Raw genomic sequence first — 24,285 nt, forward strand, 5'->3', positions numbered from 1 at the left:
CATTGCCTTTCAATTTTTTTTTACTGGAACCCACAGTAAGGAACACATTTTACATGGTGATCCAGGTCATGTAAACATGTGTGTGTGTGTGTGTGTGTGTGTGTGTGTGTGTGTGTGTGTGTGTGTGTATCTGAATCAAATGCTTTTAATCATCCCTTATACTGCCTCCCAAATAAGATGAACTCTGAGCCTTTGAATATATATATTTATATTAAATGGTAACATTTCATTGTAATGATTCTACAGTTCTCATGTTAAATTGTCTTGAAAATATTTCCACTTTTTTGAGCTACTTGAATCTTCAAAATATTCAATAAATATTTAAGAACTTACATATTTACATATTCAAAATCAGACTGAACTGCATGACTATACAACTAAATGTTATTTGTGTGTTTCTGTGGAGAGAGAGAGAAACCAACTAACCTTAGGATCCCAAACAGCATAATCAATGCACAGGATATACTTAGTCACTGATTTTTTTTAAGTAAAGCTTCTCTATAAATAGCCTATGCTGTGATTTGCCAGAATAACCAACACTCTTAACAATCTTACTTAAGGAAAAGAGTATCTCAGTGAAAGAATGGATAGATATAATTTTCTTTGAACCAAATTGAAAAGGGAAAAGAATATGTATTGCAAATATCTCCTGTTATTTTTTATTTTTAAACATTCATGCTACACTTTAAAAGAATGGGGCTCCTACAAATCTTCATAGAGGTAGGATGGTTTACCTTCTACAGGAGTTTCCATTTGGGCTGTTTCTCGTTTCACAAAATAACCGGAAGAAAGAATAAAGAGGATGTTAATGATCATGAAAACTGTCAGGAAAAAAAAAAAAAAAAGACCAAGTAGCAGGAAAAGTTTCACTATTCTATTTCTAAGGGTGGTGTGAGGGGTGAAGAAACTTTCCTCTACCTTCAAGGTTCTTTCGGCTGATCTAATGATCAAATAGACATGAGACAGATTATCAAGAGAAAATGACCAATTTTAATTATATACATATGTATATAATATGAGAGAGTCAGAGATCCCACATACACAAGAGGTTCCAGACAGAAAGGGAAACTGAGGTACTTGTGGCATTCTGGGCTAAGGATGAGGCACCTTGGGGCTTCACAGGTAATATTAGGGAGAGCACATGCTCAGTAACCAGGAGTTCACCATGCCATAAAGACAGGTCATCTCTGATAACCTCTTGTTATGGACAAGGCCCCTAATTCAAATTCCTCTAGACAGCTGGGGGTGGAGCAAAAGTTCCTCTTGAGCCCACAGGGTCTCAGTTGCCTTTAGCTCAAAATATTCTGCATACCTTGGGGTGGCTTGTTCTCTACCCCAACTGCGGCAAAGTAAAACTAAAGCCCCAAATATAGAGACTGAGATCTTTATGTGCCTTCTCTTGTTAATAATGTTTCAGAATCATCTATGTTTCTGAGGGAACCATGAAGAACTAAAACAAAGCCCTTGAACAGAGTTTGGCAATTTGTAATAAGAGAAGAGCCAGTATGAGCAAAGAAAAGGTTGTGGACATGGAAGAAAAATCTGTAGGCTAGAGAGCAACCTGGCATATATTTAGCAGCTAAATGCCAATACATATACATATGTAAACTCGATTAGAAATATATACTTACCAAACATTGATACCTTGCTTATTATTTGCCAGGCACTGTTTTAAGCACTTTTTACATATATTAATGCACATACTACTCATAATTATCCTTGGAGGCACGGAATAAATAACTTGCCCATGGGGATGAGCGGCAGAGAAACCCAGGCTGGTAGGTTTCAGCATTTGTGCTCCTATTTCCTACATTCTGTGTCTTCTTCCCTGTAAATGATTTTGGCTCCTGCCCCTTTGGAAGCCTACCTTTCCAGTCATCCAATAATTCTGCAGGCCAACTTGCACTCCAGCATCTTTCTAGCAATTTCAGAGTTGGTTTCTCTGTTTGCAATCAAGACCCCTGACTGACTCAGTCCCAAATCCAATATAGAGACAAGCTTAGGTGAACACAAAAGCCTGCACTGTACTCTGACCCAATAACAAGCCGATTGCCTGAGAAACACTGGGAAGAGAGGGTGGGACATATTGGTCATGTAAATGAGTCAAATCTTTATCTTACAGGGTGGGAAGCAACAGCTATCATTAAATTTATAAAAGCAAGAAACAGTGAGTGGTGTTTTGTTATTCTCAGTTTCAAACAGAAGGCTGGTAGATTTCATGTGGTCAGCTATAGAAGTTCACAATTTTCTACCTGAGTCAACTGTGAAAAGCAGCTATGAGTATCTTCAGGCCATAATTCCCTGAACTTGGCAAACAGAGAAGTTTAAGAACTGAAAAGTCAGGAGTGATTAAAGGAAAAAAAACACTCTCTTTTATATCCAGCCAGCTGCCTCTCTTCCCACATGAGCTATCTCCTCCCTTATCTTCCTCCGCCTAACCCAAGGTTGAGTGTGAGGGCAGCTGGCATAATACTTATCTGGGCACCGAGGGTGGAGAGCTGGCACAGAGCAGATGCAGCCTGAGGACAAGGTGTTGGGGAGGGGAGGGCTAGGGGTAGAGGAAGGAGGGAAGGATGGGGAGGAATCCATTTCTATCTGTCTAGAGGCCACAAGGCAGTACCGACGCTGAGGGGCCAAACCAGAACGGCAGCAGACGGCCACTTAGTTTCTCCTTCCCTAAACCAAAAAACTGAAACTTCAAAAAATGTCCTAGAGAAAAATCCCGCCAGTCAGTCATTTAAAAAGCACCCCTTTTTCCTCGTTTTCCTTTACTTTTAAACAATAAATTTTCCTTTACTATTAAAAAATAAGCTGACTTACATGTATAGAGACAACTTTTCATTTAAATTCACTGTCTCTCACTGTGTGTGTGTGTGTGTGTGTGTGTGTGTGTGTGTGTGTGGTGTGTGTGTCTGTCTGTCTGTCTGTCTGTCTATAGAGACAACCTGCGGTCATATTTCCGAAAGAGTTACATCCCTCTTGACACCAGGAACTGATTTTGAGTGCTTGCTGATTTTTAGCTGCGCATTAAAACAGAAAGGAAACCACTAAATCCTAGCATCCCATCCTTCTCCAACTCTCAGACTTCTTTCTCAATGTCTCCGTCTTAGATCGGGCCCTCGGCCCCTGCCACCAGGATCGCGACCCCCTAAGTGACATCCCAGCTGTCAGCCTCTCCTTTCTCCATTTTTCACACCACCCATCTAGACTAATCCTGCTAAAGAAGCACTTCCGTCAACTGAGAGTTACTGCCGCCTTATATCTGTTAGATCACGTCCACATACAGTCTCAACTTTACTGTCCTCAAATGTCCTCAAATGTCCCCATACATGCATTAGAGTAAGTTTTTTTATAAAACTAAATTTATTTATGAAGAGCAGCTCTTTATTTGGGGTTTTGTTCTTTTTGCCTTTGTGCTAAAATGTCTTTCACTTACAAAATGTAAGAGCTAATGAGTTTTTTTTAGACTCTTATTTGGCAAAATAAAAGAAGTCTAAAGTCCTGTGATAGTTCCCACTTTTTAAAACCAATTTTACTAGGGAATTAAATAAAAAGTCTGGCAACCTCTATAGTGCAGTTTTCCATTGACATGTTCAATGGAAAATTGAAACACAGAGCAAACTCAAGATCACTGATCATCTCCTCTCAGTTTACAGATCCAACCCTTTTACCCTGTTCTCTCCTGCTCGCCAGGCCCACCCCTCAAGGTCCCTATCACATGCCATACTCCCTTCTGCCCTGACTTATTCTAATGTCTTCTCTACCTCTTAGTCTTACCAACTAGTTAAATTCTATCCTCAAGTACTACCTCTGTCCAGAAACCTCTTTAAATCCTGCTCATCAAGATCAATCTTCTTTGTCTTCATTATAGTATAGATTGTCTAAACCAATTATTAAACGAGCCATCATGACACAGTTGCTATATGCCATAAGAGCTTTATTACTAGTAAGATAAGTACAAAGGTTTATTAATAGTTTTTTAAATCAAATCAGAATAGTTTTCTGAAACATCTTTTTCCAACGTACTTTCTGAATGGGAGAGCAAAAGGTGAAGACCAACTGCAGGTATAATTTGGTAGAATTCCTATGGGAAAAATAATCTACCATTTGTTGACAGAGGATTCAACCCTGGAAGGGCCCAGCATGTGGGCCCTACTCTTCATGTGTCTTATGGCAGAGAAAAAGCTAAGAGCCACTGGGGAGGAGGTGTTCCATCAAAGTTCATGATGTGAAGAGACAAATCTGAAGTCCTAGCATATCACATTCAAAAAGAAGAAGCTTCTAGAATGTAGAAATCTTATTCGAAATCTATACACATTAGGTGCTCCAAAATCTGCTAAATATAATTACTATTATAAGCAGAATCATCAAATTTCTCCTCTAGACTATGAGCTCCTCTAATGGTCCTCAATCTTGCTCTCCTAGTGAACAGTCCTGGCTCATTATAATAATTATTGAATTAAAAAGAGTTGAGGTTTTATGGATGAAAAATATATGTAAGTACACAACTTTGTATATAGTTTAGAGGAAGCTTTATAGGAAAAAATATATCCCCCATGTGTTCAACAAGTATTACTGAGAACCTACTGTGCTCCACACACTGGCCTAAATGATTAGGGATACAACCATGTATGAAACAGACAATAATCCTGGTCCTTGAGTAGCTTATGTAGTAGTGGGTGAAAGCTGATTATAAAGAAAATAAGCTAGTTAATTATCAGTTATTTATGTTAGAAGGTGGTATAGGAAAAGGACAGGAGCAGGTAGATGTGCAATTTTAAATAGGGTGGCCAAGGGGCCTCATCAAGACAATGACCTTTGAGCAAAGACACGAAGCAGGTGAGTGGATATCTGGAGAAAGAGGATTTCAGACAAAGGGGCAAGGGCCCTGAGATGGGAGCATGCCCCGCATGACGGAGGACCCGCAGGAAGGCCAGGAGGGTGACAGCAGTGAAAGAGGACACGGATATGGCTTTATTAGATTGGAGAACGAGATTGTCTTCTTTTGTCTATAAAGCAAATTCTTCACACTGTTAACAACGTTCATATTTATATCTAATGTAAAATATGTCAGAATCTCTGGGCAAATCAAAGTACCATATATGCAATATTTGTTGCCTAATAACTAACCTTGATTGTTGTTTTACACTTGACTTTGTTCTCTTCTTACTGTAACAAGTCTAATTTTTGAGATCAAAGAACTGTCAGTAGCATAATTGCTCAGTAAAAGTAGCTTTTGCAAGTCTTCATTAAAAGGATCTGTTGTGTGCTGCATTTTATGTGAACTAGATCTATTCTATTGCTGACAGACTGCTTTCAATTCTTTCTTGAGGTCTTAAAGAATAGAGAAACCTATTTCTTTGTGCTTTATCTCAAATTATTAGTTTAGGTATTATGCAGCACATAAAAGAAAGTGAGATACCACCTTTACCAAAGTAGTGTAGGCCTAAACTCAGCAAACAGACAAACTCCCGCTCTTATGTGACCTCCACTCCGAGGTCTGCCTCTCATCCCCAGGCCCAGGGAGATAAATTCTCTCCCTTTGTGCTCCCAAGCTACTTTCTGTTCTATAGTAGTGGTTATGCTATGTATTTTGCAATTGGTATGGTTTTGTAAAACTATATTGTAATACTATTAACACATTTATCTCCCCTGCTGGAATTAGAGACTAGGATTGTGCCTTTATTCATTTCTGTATTCTCGGCTTCTGATACCTGAGGTAGGCATTATTAATATCTGTGCTCCTTTTCTCTCAAAAACTCCTGTGAAGAGCGCACTTCCTCAGTGCCCTGAAATCAGGTAATGTGCTCTGCTCTGGACAATGAGATGTGAGCAAAGTCACTTCAGGCAGAAGCATTGAATGCCTGTTTGAAATTCTTTTTTTTTTTTTTTACATGTTGCAGTCACTGTGGAAGATGATGACATGGGACTGTCATAAGATAGAAGCAGAGCTGCCACATGGATGATGGCTACCCTGAAGAGCACCCAGACAAAAAATGTTCTTTTTGTGAGCAAGAAATAAACTCTTGTTGTGTTAAGCCAAAAAGATTTTGGTGTGTTTTTGTTACTGCAGCAAAACGTATATTATCCTTACTGACAAATCAATTATAGGCACGTAATACAGATATTTAGAAGAAAGAAAAGATACCAGGAAATGCAAAAATGGGGGCGACCACACTGGACTTCAGTCTGGGATGTGAGAGTCAGGTGCTACATTGCAAGAAGCTACCTGCTGTGAAAGAACAGTCAATAAAATCATCAATCCACTTCATTCTGTCTTCTGTTTAGCCTTGTACTCCCAAAGCTAACTGCTTGAATTGAAGCTCCTACATTTATTAGGTATTAAGAAATGAAACTGATGTTAAATTTTATAATCTTACTTCTCACCAGAGCAATGCCTTCTTGTACACACTTTTTTGACTAAGGCGGAAGTCTCTATTCGAAGAAGTTAGTTTTGAAAATGTAATGCTTGTCAGCAATCAATACATTCGTAAGCTCTACATCGCCCTAATGCAGACCAATTAGATATTGGCTACTTGCAAATGTTCCTCTTCTGTTGAGTGGAGGTGAGGAGACAGGGTAAGGGATGGAGGAGAGGATATCGTAAATGCTGTAAGAGCTTCAATAGTCTCAGAATTTTTTTAAGGGAAGTTGGATGAGGGCTTCTCTGAATTTCTTAATTATCTTTAACATGCTAAAGTAGCCTCAAATCACCTCAATTCCTAAAAAGAGCATCCAGCATCCTCTTCCATATGAAATAGGACCCTCAGCTGCGGCCAGGTAAACAGTAAAGGGGTGGAGAAATTGGAGAAGAGCCGTGCAGTGAAACAAGGAGAGCAAACAATAGGATGAGCTGATTCAGAGAAGTGTTGGGCAAACGACCTACCTGAAAAGACTTAAGGGAACAAAGCCTGAGGGAGGAGGAGAAGAAAACAGGAATGGCAAAGCCAAAGGAAACCAAACCCCAAATGAAGGTGGATATCTTGTTCCGAGGGAAGTGAGTAAGGAGACGAGTCTTCACAAAAACAGGAGAAAGGTTAACTAGAGATTTCACAGGGCCGAAGCAGAGAAGAAGATACTGAGAAAGGGCTCCTTCCCCCGCGAGGGGAAGAGGGAGGACCTCCAGTCTAGGCTGGAGGTGGAAACAAGGTAGATGAGCAAGAAGCATCCTCGCCCCGGGGTCTGAGACCGGAAGAGAAGCCTGCAGGACCGGGGCCCGGCCAGGCCCCCACACCGAGCTCCTCGTCATTCCCTGAACAGGATGTGGACTCCCCACCAGAGGGACTTGCACTGGAATCCCTCTCATTTCCTCTGCTCAGGTTCCACTAACGGCGTCGCTCACAGGTCAACCCTTCTGGGCAGCCTCCAGCCCCTTCCCAGCAGATCTGGGATCCTCTCCTCTGTGCTTCCAGTGGCTTCTCTTCTCTGGGTGCCCGGCCACCAAACCTAATTGGATAAATGACCAGAAAGGAAGGAAAATGGAGCAAAAAACAAAAGGGCTCATATGCCTTATATCTGTGCCACAGTGAGTAACACGAGGTGATTCATCATCATTTGCCTCAAATGTATGGGGTCGCACCCCCTAACTCCCTCACATATCCATGTTTCCTGATACATAAATATAGGAAAATCCAGAAAGAAGGAAAAAAATTTCCAGAGTTAATTTTCTGTCATAGAGAACTTTTCTTCTGAAGAAGAATTTTAACAACAGAAAATTTGAGACCAAAGGGCCTGTTTTGTCTTCGAACATTTCACTTGTTAAGACAAGGTAGTTGGATGTTGATATTCAACCTTTGCTACCCCAAAATTATCCATAAAAGCTGTGAAACAGTTTCAACCTGGGCATAACATTTCAATATAAAAGAACTGATAAACACACAGAATTGGTATGAGTTTGTGTTGTGGTCCCGCTTTATGGTAACATTATAGTAGAAGATGATTTGGTTGAGCACAAAAACCATGAAAAATGTTTTTCATCTTATTGACACGCCCATCATTAGAACTCATGAGCAAAGGAACCGAAGGTATAATTATTCTATTCAACTATTTGTTACTTTGTGAATGTAGTTTTGGCAGGCATTTCAGAACATGTTCAATATACTGTGACAAAATTTAGCAAAGATCAAAGTACCACATAACTCCTGTGTATAGACTAACAACACTAAGGGTGTCTGGGAAAAAAGTAGGGGGAAAAACACTGTTAGGTAATTGCAGAGAAGAAATGCAAATTCCTCATATAAAAGCTTCTCTGATTCTGAACCCTCGCCATCCAAGTTTATGTGCAGAAATGACACAGGAAAAGGGTCACATTCTAGCACAGTACAGCTTCTACCAGGGGCCTTTTGGGACCTTCTGTGGTTAATTAAGCCCAGCACCACTTTAAAGGGCCCCTTCCCTGTTCTCCTCTTCTACTCTCGACCTAAACTTCAGGGGCTATGCGGGCTTCCGTGCCTCAATCACTGCCAATGTCCACTCCATTCATGAGGTTCTTCTTACCCAGGCTATACCTTCTACTGTCACTCTTCCCAGCACTGTTCTTCCCTGGGCTCCTACATTGAGGGTCTTCTCAGAAAAGAGCCTGTCAAAGATGTGTGGGCAAGGTTCAAGACCCACCAGGAGATACAGAAGCCAGTAATGACAAGCCTTTAGCAGTCATAGGCGGCGGGGCCAGGAGAAGACACAGCTTTACTGGAGGCTGGAAAGAGCTGAAGAGATTGAGGAGGGAACTGCCCAGTGGTAGCTACTTATAGATGGCCACGGTCACTGCCAGCAACACTGGAAAAGAGACAGCAGGAGGGACAGATACCCCTGATATCTCTCTCCTCCTGGCCTTCCATTGACTGAACCCAAATCAAAGCCACATGACCAAGAGAGCCCTAGGGATGAACACGCACAGAAAACAAAGTAGACTCCTGGCCTCTGTAATTTTATGATGATGAAGGTCACCAAACTTTTGAGGCCCTTTGAACCATTGCTACTAAGTGTGGTCCATTGACCAGCAGCATCCACATCGCCTGGAACTTGATAGAAATGCAGACTCTTGGGCCCCATTCACGAGCTACTAAATCAAAGTCTCTAAGATTGGGCCCTATAACCTATGTTTTTACAAGCCCTCCAGGGATTCTCATGCATGCTAAAGTCTGAGAAGTCCTTCCTTAAACCCATCTTTGACAGCTTCAGGGAGAACAGTCCATAGATAACTAACAGAGACCCTTGGACTGAATGGATCCAGCCTAAGGAATCTCTTTTAATTTCCTCACTATGACCTTCAGCAAGACCAGTGTTTGCGCCTCAGTTTTTGTACTTAGATGCTTTCAATATAACCAATAAGATCTCCTTCAGCTTTCAAAGGGATTGACCTTGGAATCCCTCAGATCTGTTATTTCAGATGATGATGATGACAATGATGGCGGCAATGACAACAGCAGCAGCTCACACTTACTGAGCCTTCTTTACATAACTAATTCTGCCTTAGTAGTGCTGTATAAAATAATTTAGTCTCACCACCCTATGGGGCGGGCACTATCTTTGCTTCACAGATGGTGAGGTTGTGGTATACAGAAAAGTTCAGTAACTTGCCCTTGATTCTATATAAGAAAGGAATACCTATTCCAGTGTTATGAAAACAGTAAAATAAGAATGTATGTAAAAGCACTTTGTAATGTAAAGCATTATATAAATGATAACAGAGTAAACAGCCAACGACTGATGAAGTGCATTGGCTCAGTTTTTCTTTTTAAGTTCTAATTTATGAGATATGCAAGGTAAATTAGAATATGACTAGGCCGCTTTTTTTTTAAGGAGTTGTGTGTCAAGAGGAATGGGAAATTTGAATGTTTCAGTGGGTGCTATTTGAAGATTTGCAATGAATTTAAAATAGGAGAAGAAAACCAATATTGATGCTAATTTGAGGCAAAGAAACAGCTTTCATTGATGTCAACAAATAGCAACAAACCTCTTATCTAAAAGAAGATAAAACCACCTGGTAGGCTCTCCCCAGACGAAAGAATTGGCTGTCACAGTTCTTTTCTGACACCTCTCCAAGAATTCTGTTAATGGCCAAACAATTCAATCTTCTAGAAACAAATTTATAGATATGTTTTTTCCGCTCTTTTGATATGACAGATTCTTAATCAGATTCTTCCTGCATCTTCGAATGCTCTTCCTACTAATGCATTATCTTCCTCCTCCCCAACTCAAGAGACGTGGTAAAGATTAAAGATCCATCTTTCCATTTGTCTAAGATGTACCCCGAAGTGCCCCAGGGGTTGAGTTGGCATCTCAATAGAGAAAAACCACAGCTCTGACAAGGAGCACAAAATGAAAACTGACCCCCTCTCAACACTGAGTCCTACGATAGAATGTTGGTATCCATTTTAGAGTCAGAGACTCAGAAAGGTTATTTGACTTAATCCAGGTCCAACAGTCATTAAGTGACAAACATAGGGAAATGTTCTCTCTACTCCACCACAGCCAAATTCTATTTTAATGGATTGAAATAGGTATAACACTTCCCCTAATATCTAAAAGGTATCATCACATATCTTCCCTACCTTTTTTTTTTCCTACAAAAGATTTCATACCTATATATAAATTCATAACACAATATGAGGGAGTAAACCGTCTGTAGTGTTTGTTCATTACAGTCAACATTTAGAGTGTTAGACCAAGCAGAAGTGATAAGCTGTTCATTTCCTTCAATAGTAACAGGAGAGAGTAAAACAAATTTACAGTCAGCACCAAAGGCGTCAGTGTGGGGCAATCACAAGTATTTGCCTGTACATCTCATAACGGCTGCAGGTAAATGATTTGACAAGGTCAAATTCAACCGAACAACAAAACCACCAATGGGGCTGGAGTTTAAGTTGCTAGACCAGTTAGGGGGGAAAAAAATGCAGGAAGACAACTGCCTAGATTGCAGAAGCCTTGGTTTTCCAGACTCTTAAACTATAGTAAAGGTTTGTGTTGCCTTTATTAGAAATTCTGAATTAGGTTTTTTCTACAGATAACACAAATAGTGCAAAATGAAAGAAAAGTATTTTACAAAGGAGAAGCCAGTGCCCCATGAACAAAGCAGATAAAATAAAAGAAGATGAACTGAGTCACAGAGGTAAGATCTGCCAACTCACCACACAAAGTATGGTGACTCACAGGCAAGTCTCAATCTATTGTCATTCGGGTATATTCACAATTCTTGGTTTTAAAAAGTAAGAAATTTATATGGGAAGAATTTTGGTTTCTTCTACCTTCAACATTACTCTGAGGTTATTATTCACACTTTCTGTAGGAAACATTTAAATGTATTCTCCTCTGACATTTAAATCATTACCTAAGCAATATCAGTATGTACATAAATTGTTAATATATCTTAATTCATATTTTTCACACTTCATAAATAGATATGGATATTGTTTGTATGAAGTTGTAAAGGTGTGATTAACTTTGATATTTCTGCAGATAAACTATGCAGCTAATTTCAAAAACTGAAACATGACTTTACTATAGTTCCCTTACTTACTCTTAAGACACCAAAATTTTAAGACATACCATCACTTTAATGATAGCTTCACAGGAAAAAAGAAAAGTATCCCATTAAATGATGACATCAATTGTAGCATACATCCCTACTTCAAAAATGTTAAAATGAAGAAGGTGGGGGGTGGGGAGAGAAAGAGAGAGGAAGAGGGAGGGGGAGGAGGAGAGGCAGTGAGGAGGGGAGAGAGAGAGAGAGACTGAGACTATAATCAAGGCAATATATCCGTTGTTCTATTTAGAGAGAGGATACAGCAGAATTGATAGACCTGGAGATATGGAAGTTGATTTCTTGGGTTCAAATCTTGGCTCCTCCGCTTAATGGGTGATCTCAGGCAACTTAGCCTCTGTACCTCATTTTCCTTTTTGGAAAAGAAGAGAATGAGAGCGTCTGCCACATAAGATTGTTTTGAGGATTGAAGGAGTTAATATTCTTAAAGTACTTCAAACAACTAGACATCACTGATGTTATATAAGGATTTGTTAAATATATAATAGTTATCATCATCACCATCGCCACCATCTACCAGTGCTCACTGGCATGTTTGCTACATTCAGAGGTTGAATTTCCAATTCAACAAACCAAAAAAATACTTTAATTCAAGGAAATATTTACTGACAACTGAATCAGTGCTTGATATTATGCTAGGTTTTTAGAGGAAAGAAAGATAAAAAGTAAAATACTTATAGAATCATGATACTGTTCTCTAGAAAGCAAGGTAGGGAAAGTCCTTTGTACTAGGGTCTGTGATAGCTCAAGCTTCACAAGATCTGCAAGCCATCTGAAATGAGATGCAAAATTATGTCTGCGAGTGCATTTTACTGGGGTGCTATCCTCTGATTCTTAAAAAGGCCTGAGATCCAAAATGTTAAGAACCCCTCATTTAGGATAATCATACTACATTAAAAGATTAATATACCAAATGTTAATTAAAGGATATTTGAGTATTTTCAATGATTTTATTCAATTGTAAATGATCCATTTACCTTGATAGGTACTCACACTTCCCACTTCCTAATCTGAAGTTTCTTAAACATCCTACTACACTACAAACGAAAATCCTGGCTTACCAAAAACTCTTCCTTCTTCTTCCAGTCCCCTTTATACCCCAGAAAAGTGATTTGCTTGCCTTAAAATCTCCGAGTGCATTTGTAATATGGAGCAAGTCAGCTTCCAAACTTCCTGAGAAAACAATGGCTTCTGGGATGAGTCATCTCAAACCTTCCCGTTTCTTGTCTATGGTTGATACTGCTGGGAGATGATAGACAGCTGCTGCTCGAGCCTTGCCAAACTTGTATGTAATTAAAGACTGATCCTGAATGCCAATACTGAAGACGCTGGCAGTTAGTGTTTTACACTAAAACTTGAAATGTTGGGTGCATCCGTTGTTTCAATACACATCTTATGATATGTCAAAGTCTTAGATAACATGGTACTAGAGAAAGGCCATAGATTTTGGAATCAGAACATCCTGAGCTCCATTTTCCCTCTTCTACTTCCTAGCTGTGTGACCATGGAGAAGTTACTGAACCTCTCTGGACTATAGTTCCCTCATACGTGAAAATACCTTCTCCCTTTAAGGAACTATGAAAGTTTTAATTTGATAAAAATGTGCCAGTATCCACAATGGTGTCTGTGGACCTTTCCCTTTTCGATATCCATTTTTTTTTAATGATTTATCATTATAGTAATTTACCACAAAAAGTTAGGTCATTGATTTTAACTCTTCTGCCTTCACAGAAAATTGTATAACTTCTCACAAACTAGTTCCAGATCACATATCATTACTGAAATTACTGTATTCCTAACGATGGTTGTTATACAATATAGAAGCCAAAAAAAAAAAAAAATCACAAGTACTCAAAGTCACCACCAATGACTTATCTCCCACCTAGCCATCTATTTTTAGACAAGTTACCAATTACTGCCAAGTCAATTTAAGAGACAGTGCAAGTGTGAAACTCAAGACCGTTTTGTTATGGCACCAGTATTTAGATATCACCTAAAATATTCACTATCATTAGGATATCACAATTTTTAAAAACATGGAATCTGACATTGCATATAAAAGCAAAAGTTTTTGAGCCTAGATTTTCATAAATATGTCTATGAAAGTTCATTTGCCTAGAATAAACATCCAGCTGGGGAAGGAAAAATTTAAGCTCCAATGTGCGCAAAACTTTCTATGCCTTGTCTCTATTCTTGGAAAAGCCTGACCCACAATGAATCTCATTATAGAGAAAGAAACTGAGGCTTAACGAACTCAGAAAACAAGAGTGTTGGTCCTGGAATCCAAACCCATTTTCTGAAGCCATGGCCCAGGCTCTTTTCCTCTGATCTAATTATGCAACCAAAGCCTGTGTGAGGAGTTGGAGGAGAGAGAAAGAAAAAAAGTAAATACAGCATTAACTTGCCATCGAGTTCCTTTGCTAGAATTCACATGAAATTAAAATGGAATAAATGGATCTATAATTTTTCTTCTCCCCCAAATAACTATTTTTAGAGGCAGCATCCCTAGGGTCTTACTTTATTTGTAGCCATGGTCAACACAGTTCTATAACACTATCAAGATTTGAGCTGGTAAGAAGTCAATGTTTCTCAAATAAGATCATCACGTGTCCCTCATATCTGGTCTGACTCACTTTTTCTGGAAGACGCATGCCTCCCTTAATGGCCTTTATCTTCTGACAGGCTACCATAAGCAGATAAGAAAAAAGTAAGCTGGTAAATTCACAAGCTTTTTTGGGTTGGCTTTGATTAAGGTGGGCCTGGCTAGCTTTTGTTTATGACACACTGAATGGTACTTTTACCTTTAGTAAATAACAGTTAGCATTCACCTATAACCACAATACACCCCCTTCCTCCCTCCCCTCATACCCAGCAGGTCTATCTCAAGAGTCTGTGGGCTCAAATACAAGAAAAGTTAACATCTGGCCTTATCAAGAGCATTAACTGACCCCTGGAGTGGTAGGGTGATATCGGCAGGTACTATGAGGCTATGGTAGTTCAGAGTAAATAGATCCTTTGCCCTCAGTGCATTTAAAGAAAACCAGAGAGTCAGTTCAGAGTGTGGACTATGGAACCAGACTAGCTGGATTCAAACCGTCCCTCCACCCACGCTATGATCTTGGGCAAGTTACATTCATCTTTGTTTCACTTTACCCATCTGTAGAATGCAAATAATAGCATCTAACTCATAGGCTCGTCATGAGGGTTCAATGAAGTTTATGTATATCAGAACATTCATGCCACCTAATTAAGTGTCATGAAGTGTTAGCCACTGATATTAATTTAAATACAAAGAATAAATTACATGCTTTGCCTGTATGATATGTGTATAAAATGACTATAAATGGGACACACTGGTATAACTCGGAGCAGTCCAGGTTGGACAAGGGGAATGGACTACCTTGTTTCTTTTCAGAGGGAAGCATCTGGGTAGTGACTGTAAAGGAAAATGAGAGAATCTCATGCACAGAGCAAGCAGCTGTTCTTCTGGTTTCTCCAGTTTCACCTGCTGTGTCACAGGGACCCTGAATGAGTAAAGAGTGGCTACAGAGAAGAGGTCAGGGAGGGAAGATGATCCAAGACCTGAGGATCACTGGAGGGCTTTGGTGAACAATCTGGCACACTGGCGAATCGCTCTGGCTATTGGAAATGAAACAGATTTCAAGGAGCTGAAGAAAGTGGCAGAGCACTGCAGAAAAGATCACAGCAGCCAAAGCCCAAAATAAGTCAGCCCGGCACTCTGACAGTATATATAGAAAGACAGAATGGTAGTCACCAGCTTTTTATTAGAGGGAGAAAATGACAGCCTTAGAAACAGCGTGATGAGAAGGATTCTTTTAAAAAGAAACAAAAACTTAAAATGGAAGGCCAAGGTAAAAATAACGCTACCATTAAGAGAGGCAAAAGTTGGACTATGGAACCAGACTGCCTGGATTCAAACTTCAAGATTAATAGTTTTTGGTAAAAAGAATAAGTGTTCCTTAAGAAAATGGCTGACTTCAGGTCTGGAGTCGGGAATGGACAAGACAAGCTGAGAGGATCTTGTGCCGGAAAGCAAGAAAACTGTCAAAGATTACTGGGTAAATCTTGTAAAAAGTATACAGGAGATAAGGACAAATTGATCATCAAAAAGAATATTGACTGCAATGGATTGAAACAAATACATTAAGATCCACAAGTTCTTAATGATACCCAAAAAAGAGAAACTCATTGATTATCATGGGAGGTTGTCAGAGCACCAAATCATTACTTAGAAAGTGATAAAAGGAAAAAAATTAAGCCTTTTTCCTGTCTTTTCTACACAATCTAAGTTTCAGGAGACGCAAATAGTCATGAGGGTGGGTTCTTCCTAGACAGAACTCCAATTAATAAATGCAAGAAGAATGATACAAAAAGGCAAGAAATACATGTTGGTGAGAATGTGGAAAAAGGGAATCCTTTGCTGGTGAGAATGTAAATTGGTTCAGCCACTATGGAAAACAGTAGGGAGGTTCCTCAAAAATTAAAAATAGAATTACTTTTATGACCCAGCTATTCTAATTCTGGGCATTTATCTGAAGGAAACAAAAACACTAACTTGAAAAGATATATGCACCTCCATATCCACTGCAGCATTATTTATAATAGCCAAGACATGGAAACAACCTAAGTGCCCATCAATGAATGGATAAAGAAAATATTGCATACACACACACACACACACACACACACACACACAATAGAATATTATTTAGCCATTTAAAAAGAATGAAATCTGTCATTTGTGACAACATAGATAGAATTTGAGGATATTAGGCTAAGTGAAATAAGTCAGAGAGAGAAACTCAAATACCATATTACTTCACTTATACATGGAATCTAAAAACAAACAAACAAACAAACAACAAAAAAGAAAACCAAGCTCATAGATAGAGAAAACAAACTGGTGGTTGCCAGAGGTGGACAGTACAGGGTAAACAAAAGGGGTGAGGGAGTCAAAAGGTACAAACTTCCAGTTAAAAAAATAAATAAGCCACGGGCCGTAACATTCTGCATGACAACTATAGTTAACAATATGGTACTGCATATTTGAAAGTTGCTAAGAGTAAATCTTAAAAGTTCTCATCATAAGAAAAAAAGTCCTGCAACTATGTATGGTGACAGATGTTCACTAGATTTACTGTGGTGATAATTTCACAATACATACAAATAGAAATCATTATATTGTACACCTAAACCTAATATAATATTGTATGTCAATTATACCTCAGTTTTAAAAAGAAAAAAAGTATAAACATTTAAAAAAAAGAGGTAGAAGTCATAGATTCAGATCATCAGCATTTTGCAACCCCTAATGAAATGGATCTAGGCTACAACCATCTATGAAGCTAAAATCATTAGGTGAAAGGTAGAAAGGTAAGTTGACTACCTGAACCCACTAATCAATCTTAACATCTCAAAAAGAAAGACATGTGTCTTGTGAGGTGATGCAATAGATTTTACATAGCAGCACCTACAAAAGATGTTTACCTTTGAACTTGAATCTAATCAAGCCTCTACATTTAACTGAGAGGATTATAAGAAATACAGAGAATAGAGAAACAAATGTCAGCCCACAAGAAGTCAGCCCAGAAAGTGGGACACTCTACTGGACAAATGACTCGCTCTCTCCATCAAATCAATGGCATGAAAAAACAAAAACGGTGTGGGGGTGGGGACAGAGAGGACTAAAATATAGATTTAAAAACCTAACAACCAAATGCTGTGTGCAGACCTTGTTTAGTTCCTGATTCTAACAAATCATACGTGAAAGAATATCTTTGAGAAAATCTGAATATGGGAATTACATTAAGGAATTATTAACATTTTTAGGTATGAAAAAAAGCATAGAAGTTGTTTCTTCTTCAAAGAAAAAAAGTCCTCTTCAGAGATGTAAACTGAAACATTTATGAGTGAGATGACATGATATTTTGGATTTTGCTTTAAAAGATACCAGCCCTCATAAAAAAGTGGGAGAGGGGAAAATAAATAAAACAAGACTGGTAAAATGTTAATAACTGTTGAAGCTTGGGTGCTTATTATACTCTCATAGCGTCCATAACGCAAAGTTCTAAAAAAAAAAAAAAAATGATCAAAGGTGTTGGTGGGAATTCAAGCTGTGCCTTACCTTACCAGCGAATTTTAAGAGACAGCCAGGGTCCTCCCACAACTCAAAATTTAGTCATTCCCCACTTAGCCTAAAGAGATGCAAAGAGTATTAATAAGTGTGCATTTGGAATTCAATATGATTAGAAGTGACTGAACCAAGGAACCTGGGAGTTTCACAGTATTAACCAAATGTCAGCTTAATTTTTTCCAGTAAGAGATCACCTACAAGGCACACAGGTTGGGCAACACAATCCACAAAGAGCTTACTTGATGACAGTTGATATCAGATTGTGCAGATTTGTGGAAGCCCAAGGCAGCATGGACACGAGCCACAAGTATTCCTAAACCAGATCTTGGTCAATACAGAAATTGCAAATTTTCTTACCAACTTGTGCAATGCATAGAGCTCCTTGTCTTTTTTTAATCAGTGGTAATAAATTTGTGTTAACTTGTCCATATAATCACTCAGCTGTAATCTGAAGGTATAGCCCATAAGACACAAGACTAAGGGTCTACAGAAGAATCTAAGCCATGAGCTGTTTGCATTAGCATCACTGCCCTAACCAAGGGGTTTAAGCAGATGACCTCAGATGCTCACAAGTCACCAACTGGTTTATTACACACTTCACCTGTTTTTCTTTTTCCTTCAGTCCACTTCTGTTATGGACCAAATGTCTGAGTCCTCTCAAAATTCATAAATTAAAGCCCTAAACCCATTGTGATGGTATGTGGACATGGGACATGTGGGGGATATTTAGGGCTAGACTAGGTCATGAGGGTGGACCTCCATGATGGAATTTGTGGCCTTATAAGAAAAGAAAAGAAAGAGAGAGAGATCTTTCTCCCTCCGCGTATACCAAGGAATGGCCATATGAGGACACTGGGAGAAGGCGTAGGAAGAAGGCAGCTGTGTGCAAGCCAGGAAGAGAGCTCTCACCAGAAACCAAATGAGCTGGCATCTTGATCTTGGACTTCTCAGCATCCAGAACTATGAGAAAATAAATTTCTGTTGTTTAAGCCACCCAGTCTATGGTATTTTGTTACGGCAGCCTGAGTAGACTAATACAAGTACTTATTTCACCTGTTTTTCTTTCTTTCAGATTCGTACCTCTTTGTTAGGGAAGGTTCCAAAATCACAAAGGTGGCTCCAAAGCCAGCAGAGGGGGAAACAGTTGAAAATTATGGGTTTCCAACATTGGAAAATTTGACAATCTTCCCCCAATAAGAAACTGACCGTGCACTTATGAAATGTGTTTGGAATGTCCTAAAGAGAATACAGTATTAGAACCGAAGAAGGGTTTGAAAAGTATACATTATGTGAAGTATACACCACATTCAGAATAATTAAGAAGATAAGAGGAAACCTGTATATTGGTAAGGCACGCAACATTATCCTAGGTGGCGAGAAACACAGCCTCCATGCAGACGAACACTACAGATCGACTGACACAGAAACCCTCAGCAAATCACCTCAAAGATTGCCTGACTGCCCTCATGTCTTCAGCATTCCGTGCCATGAAAACCTGTCAAGGATAATAGGAACACGATTTGACCTACTTTTCCTTAGATTCATGCAAAATCTATAACTCTGGTTCTTATGTCTACTTAGTTATCTCATCTTTGCGACATATTTCCTTGCTTTCTTTGCAGGCAATCCTGTATGCCACACACTAAGGTCACTCGTGGGCAATTCCTAAACTCCCCTGGTCATGAACTTAAAGACATCCTATTACACCTAGCTAATCCTCAGAACATCCTTTTGAGGTAGACCACATGCAGTCATCCCAACATGAGAAAGAAAATGCCTAAGAAAGGAGGAACGTCAGCCTAGAGAGGCTGAAGACCTACAACAACTCAGACCCTTCCCTGCCCAAAGGAAGCCACAGCAGAACGAGTGTTTCTCTCTAACTCTCTGGCTTCTACAAACCTATCTATGCGAGAGGTAAAAGTCCCTTTGTAAGATATTCTTTACAAGGCAGACAAACAAGACTTCATTTTTTTAAATTATAGCACCCTAAATCTATCTTGTCGCAGCTTCTCAGTAAAGTCTGCTTAATAATGGCAATTTTTTTTTTTAAATCTCAGTAGAACCCAACGAAGGTGCTCCGTAGGCCCTGGTGAGTAAGTCAGCCAGATGACCTGAGGCCCCGGGCCTTCTGAGAGGCTAATGAAAGATGCCAGGGGATCAGCAGGCCGTCCCTCTTCTCTAACATACAAAACATGTCTGACCTTCCCAAGCCTTAGATGCACTAAGAACCCAGAGAGGGACACTCCTTCACCAGGAAATCATATCTGAACACACCATCAGGAAGTATTAAGATTTAAGATTTTGGTGGGCGTGCACCCTCCTGTTCAAGGGGGGCGTCGTCGCCTAGTACTAAGTGCTGGAGACTGCCACCCTGGAGCTAGACAGCTCGCCCTGGAACTTCCAACTTCTGGGTCTCCTCTCGGCGGCGGCGGCACCAGAGCTAGTTCCAATGCCCAGAGCTCGCAACGGGACGTCCAAAACAAGTGCACACGTCGCATGCGTCCTGCAACCTGGGATCCCACTCGTGGGCCTGAGGCTGCAGGCGGGACAGGGCTGACCGACAGTTAGGCTCCGGACACCTGCAGCTTCCCCTCTGGGGAGAGGCAAACGGCTCTTCTTCCGGCGATGCTCACGACCCCGTAGCCGAAATCCAGGTGCCCTCAGGTTAAGTCAGGTGCATCAGAGCGGGGAAGAAAAACCAATGCTCACTGGGGAGCACCCCACGACCCCGTTGTCCCGGGCCCCTCTTCTGCTCAGTCCCGCACAAGGGCGCCCAGTGCGCCACCTCCCCAGCTTCCTGACGCCCCCTCCAGCACCCCCAGGGTGGGCGCGGGCTCCACGTGCGCGTCGCCCAGGACCGCCCGGGCCCGGCCGGACCCGGCCACTCACCCTGCCCCCGGCGGCGCTCCGCTTCCTCCGCAGCGTAAGCCCGCTCCGCAGCAGTGCGGGCAGGTCCCTCAGCCGCGGCCGCAGCGGCGCGGGCGGCTGCTCGCGCTCCGGCTCGCGGGCGCTGGAGCTGCGGCGCAGGGCGCTGTCCGCCGCCGCCACGGCTGCCGCTGCGGCCAGGGCCGGGCTCTCGTACGGCGGCTGCATCTTGACGGAGCCCACGGCCATCCTCATGCCCTGACGGCGGCTGCAGCGCCCGCGGCTCCTCTCCCCCACGCTCGCCTCCGCGCGCCAGGCAGCGAGAGGGCGCGACTGCGGCTCGGGCGCGGGGCGCGCTGCCAGCCGCTGCCCATTGGCGCGCGCCGGGGCCCCCGCCGGGCTCAGCCCCGCGCACCTCCCCCTCCCCGCCCAGGTGCGCCCGGCCCCGCCCTCTCCCGCGGCTCACCTACGCCGGCGGAGCTGGCCCAGCTTCCGCGGATCCCGGAACCTGAGAAGGAGAAGATAGGACACCTTGGGCACCGTCTCATCCCTAGGTGCGGGCTTCCCAGAATCCCCCACCAAACTCACTCTACTGCCCCCAACCCCCAATTCCCTTTAGGCCGAAAAGTCCCACTTCACTCCCTTTTCCCAACACCCCGGGTTGACTTGGGCTTCAACCAAGTGAACTGGGAAGTCTGGGACACTCCCTCGTTGCTTTTTGCCCAGCCTAGCCCCAAATCATAATCCCCAGCCCTGGAAGCGGTTTGTGCCAAAGAACTTCAACATAGGCTCCGTATTCCGCTACACCATTGAGACAGAATTGCCCCCACCACCCTGTCCCCTCTTTGGCACAGTTACCATGAAAGGATAAGGGAAGAAGACTTGTGTTGGTTATGATAGGCGTTTAGCAAAATAAATGCAAGTCTGGTGACCCGAAGGTGAATCTCTGTTAGCGTGTTGGAACCTGAAAGGCTGGTGAGTGTGATGAATGTGCTTGGTAAACTGCGAAGGCCGACCATGGCGTGAATCACTGTTTACACTGTTCCAGAAGCGAGGATAGTAAAGCATTGAGAGGGAAGCTATTCCGGTGGGACCTTAAAATCCAGGTGGCTGTGAATCTTCACATACTAGCTCAAGCTATGTTCAACGAGGGCCAACTAGGGCTTTTACTGCTTATCGGTAGGACATTGGGGTCCCCATATTTGCCTAAGACTTGTAAGAACTGAATAAGCTTATTCACGTTAAAAAAAAAAAAAAAAGACAAATAATAAAGTTACAGGAGTCAGAGAATAATCTAGTTGGTTTACCCATGTACCCTCAGCCCCTCACTGAGTAGATGCCTGGCAAATAAATATGGAAATATGGCCATGTAAGAGAAAAAGAAAAATGAATGACCTATGACCTTTGCCCACAAAAAACTTAAGGTTTGGCCCAGGAGAAAATAAACATATAGAAAGACAAAGATATTGCTTTTGTACTCTTGGTAATTGCCAAGTGAGTGTGAATAATGAGCATTCTGAACCACAGGAGCAAGAAATGCTTCTGGCCTGAGATGGGTGAAGAAAGTCAATGAAGGGAGTTTAAATTGTGCCTTAAAGTTGAATGGGAAGATTCAGCCAGGCAGAAAGGAGAGTGAGGGTCCTTCAAGTAAAAAAGAAAACCATGAGAACAATGCCAAGGTGGTATCGCACAGAAACAGATGCTGGTGACACACTGCAGGAGGCCTTGATTCCAGTTACCTTAAGCTGTGTGTGTTTACTGGAAAGGACTCTGCAATGAACTATATGGTCCACCACAGTTTCCAAATACCTATCCCATTTATTTATTCAAGGCAGAAATCCCACTTGTATGTATCATATAAGACTGTACCCATTTATATAATGTTGAAATACTTCAGCTCCAGTTGATAATCAGTCATTGCCTTGAGCCCTAGAATCCCACCCCAAACTCCAGATTTCCTTCTGAAACACCAAATGAAGGTCCAGTAGTCTTGGTCCAGTAGAGACCCTCAAGGACACTTTTGGTCAACATTCACTCTGGTTAGTGGGTGATTGTGCCATCTCACTCCTAATGATATCTTTTGAATCACACCATAAACCTACTATGCCCCCAAAATTGTACAAATGTGTTCTGTCTCCTAGTCCAGATTCTTGGTCTTTGCTGTCATTCACACAGCCTCTCAATGCAAGACCAGGGGGTTTGGACTTTGTCTCATACATTCAATGGCATTGACCAAGGGTCTAAAACTCAGTATCAGCAAGGACCTTTGGAAAGTTGGCTTGGATAAATGACAATTGCCATTCAACCACCGTAGAAGACAGACAACAAGGAATAGTAGGCGTGTGTAAACAGAAGAGCCATGCTCAAATTAAGCTATGTCCCACCTCAGGACCTTTGCACTTGCTGTACCCTCTGCCTGGAATACTTCTCTGCAATGCTGTCCAACAGAAATTTTTACAATGGTGGGAATGTTCTCTGTTGCATAGCCACTAGCCACATCAGGCACTTGAAATGTGGCTAGCATACCTGAAAAACTGAAGTTTTAACTTTGTTTAATTTGAATTAATATAAGTTTAGATAGCTACATGTGGCTGTGGGCTACTCTAATAGAAGGCAACATTCTAGAAATCCATGTTTCTCTTTCTCTACTCCACAAATTTGTTAACTGAAATGTCTCATTTCAGTGAGGCCTTTTATGACAATGTAATTTAAAATTGTAGCCGTTCTCATCTACTCTTTTTTCTGTCCACCCCCCCAGCATTCCACATAGCTTATTGACAGCCAGTACTCTATATATTTTATTTATTTGTCTGTTGTCCGCTTCTCCACACTAAAATCTAAGTTCCACAAGGGCCTGAATTTTTTCCCTTTTGTTCCATATTTTGAACATATTAGTTGAGTAATTGAATTTTTCCACATATGAGAACCCAGTTCTTCAAAAGGAGCCTAATCTGGATTTTGCAATGTTGGAAGTTTTTTTTAAAAATGTAAATACTATACACACCAACATCACACAGATCAAACAAAACAACTGGGGTAACTGAGCCGACTTTGACTTAGGAGAATGACATCATCAAACTAAAGTAAGAAGATGTAAGTTTTATTGGCTATTTGCAGTAAGGGAAATTGGAGACCAGGAAAATGACTTTGACAACTAGCTACAAAGTGATAAGAGTCTGAATTAGTGGGCACAGTGGCAATAGGGGGAGGTTAGATATCAGACATTATGGAAGAAAGCTCCTTAGGCCCTGCACACGTTAGGAGAAGTAAAAAAATACTTACACATTGTATTTTACAAAGATGACCAACAACACAGCATCCCTATCCCCCAAGGTCTTTTCCAATATGATCTCGCCACTCCCCATGAAGAGATGGGGCTTATTTTCCTTTGAATCTGGGCAGGTCCTGTGACTACCTTGGCCAATAGAATACAGCTGAGGTAATGGTACCAGTTCTGTAAGTAGTCCTTAATTGGCCTACTAGATTCTACTTCCTGCTCTCTTGGAATGCTTCCTCCTTGGATGCTCCTATGTGGAACCCAGCTGCCTTCCTGTGAGAAGCCCAAGGCACCTGGAGGGTTCATGCAGGACTGCTCTGGCAGCTGAGCTCCCATTCAACAACAGCATCAATTGCTGGTCATTTGTAAACAATGTAGACACCCAGTCCAGCCGAACTTTCACATGACTCCTGTACTAAACAACATCTGACTGCAACCACGGTGAGA

The 24,285-nt window shown here is 41.2% G+C and overlaps 1 protein-coding gene across 1 annotated transcript in view; it reads right to left on the reverse strand.

The window, feature by feature from the left end:
- Positions 1-20,831, reverse strand: part of RAPGEF5 (Rap guanine nucleotide exchange factor 5) — a 200,780-nt gene extending 179,949 nt beyond the window's left edge. Inside the window, exon 1 of the mRNA XM_039862520.1 lies at positions 20,586-20,831. Coding sequence (XP_039718454.1) covers positions 20,586-20,816 — 231 coding nt within the window. The 5' untranslated portion in view covers positions 20,817-20,831. The remainder of the gene's footprint in view (positions 1-20,585) is intronic.
- Positions 20,832-24,285: the final 3,454 nt, after the last annotated feature.

The sequence above is a fragment of the Pteropus medius genome, unplaced genomic scaffold (genome assembly GCF_902729225.1).
Source record: "Pteropus medius unplaced genomic scaffold, Ma_sr-lr_union100, whole genome shotgun sequence".
In the NCBI taxonomy this organism is placed as follows: Eukaryota; Metazoa; Chordata; class Mammalia; order Chiroptera; family Pteropodidae; genus Pteropus; species Pteropus medius.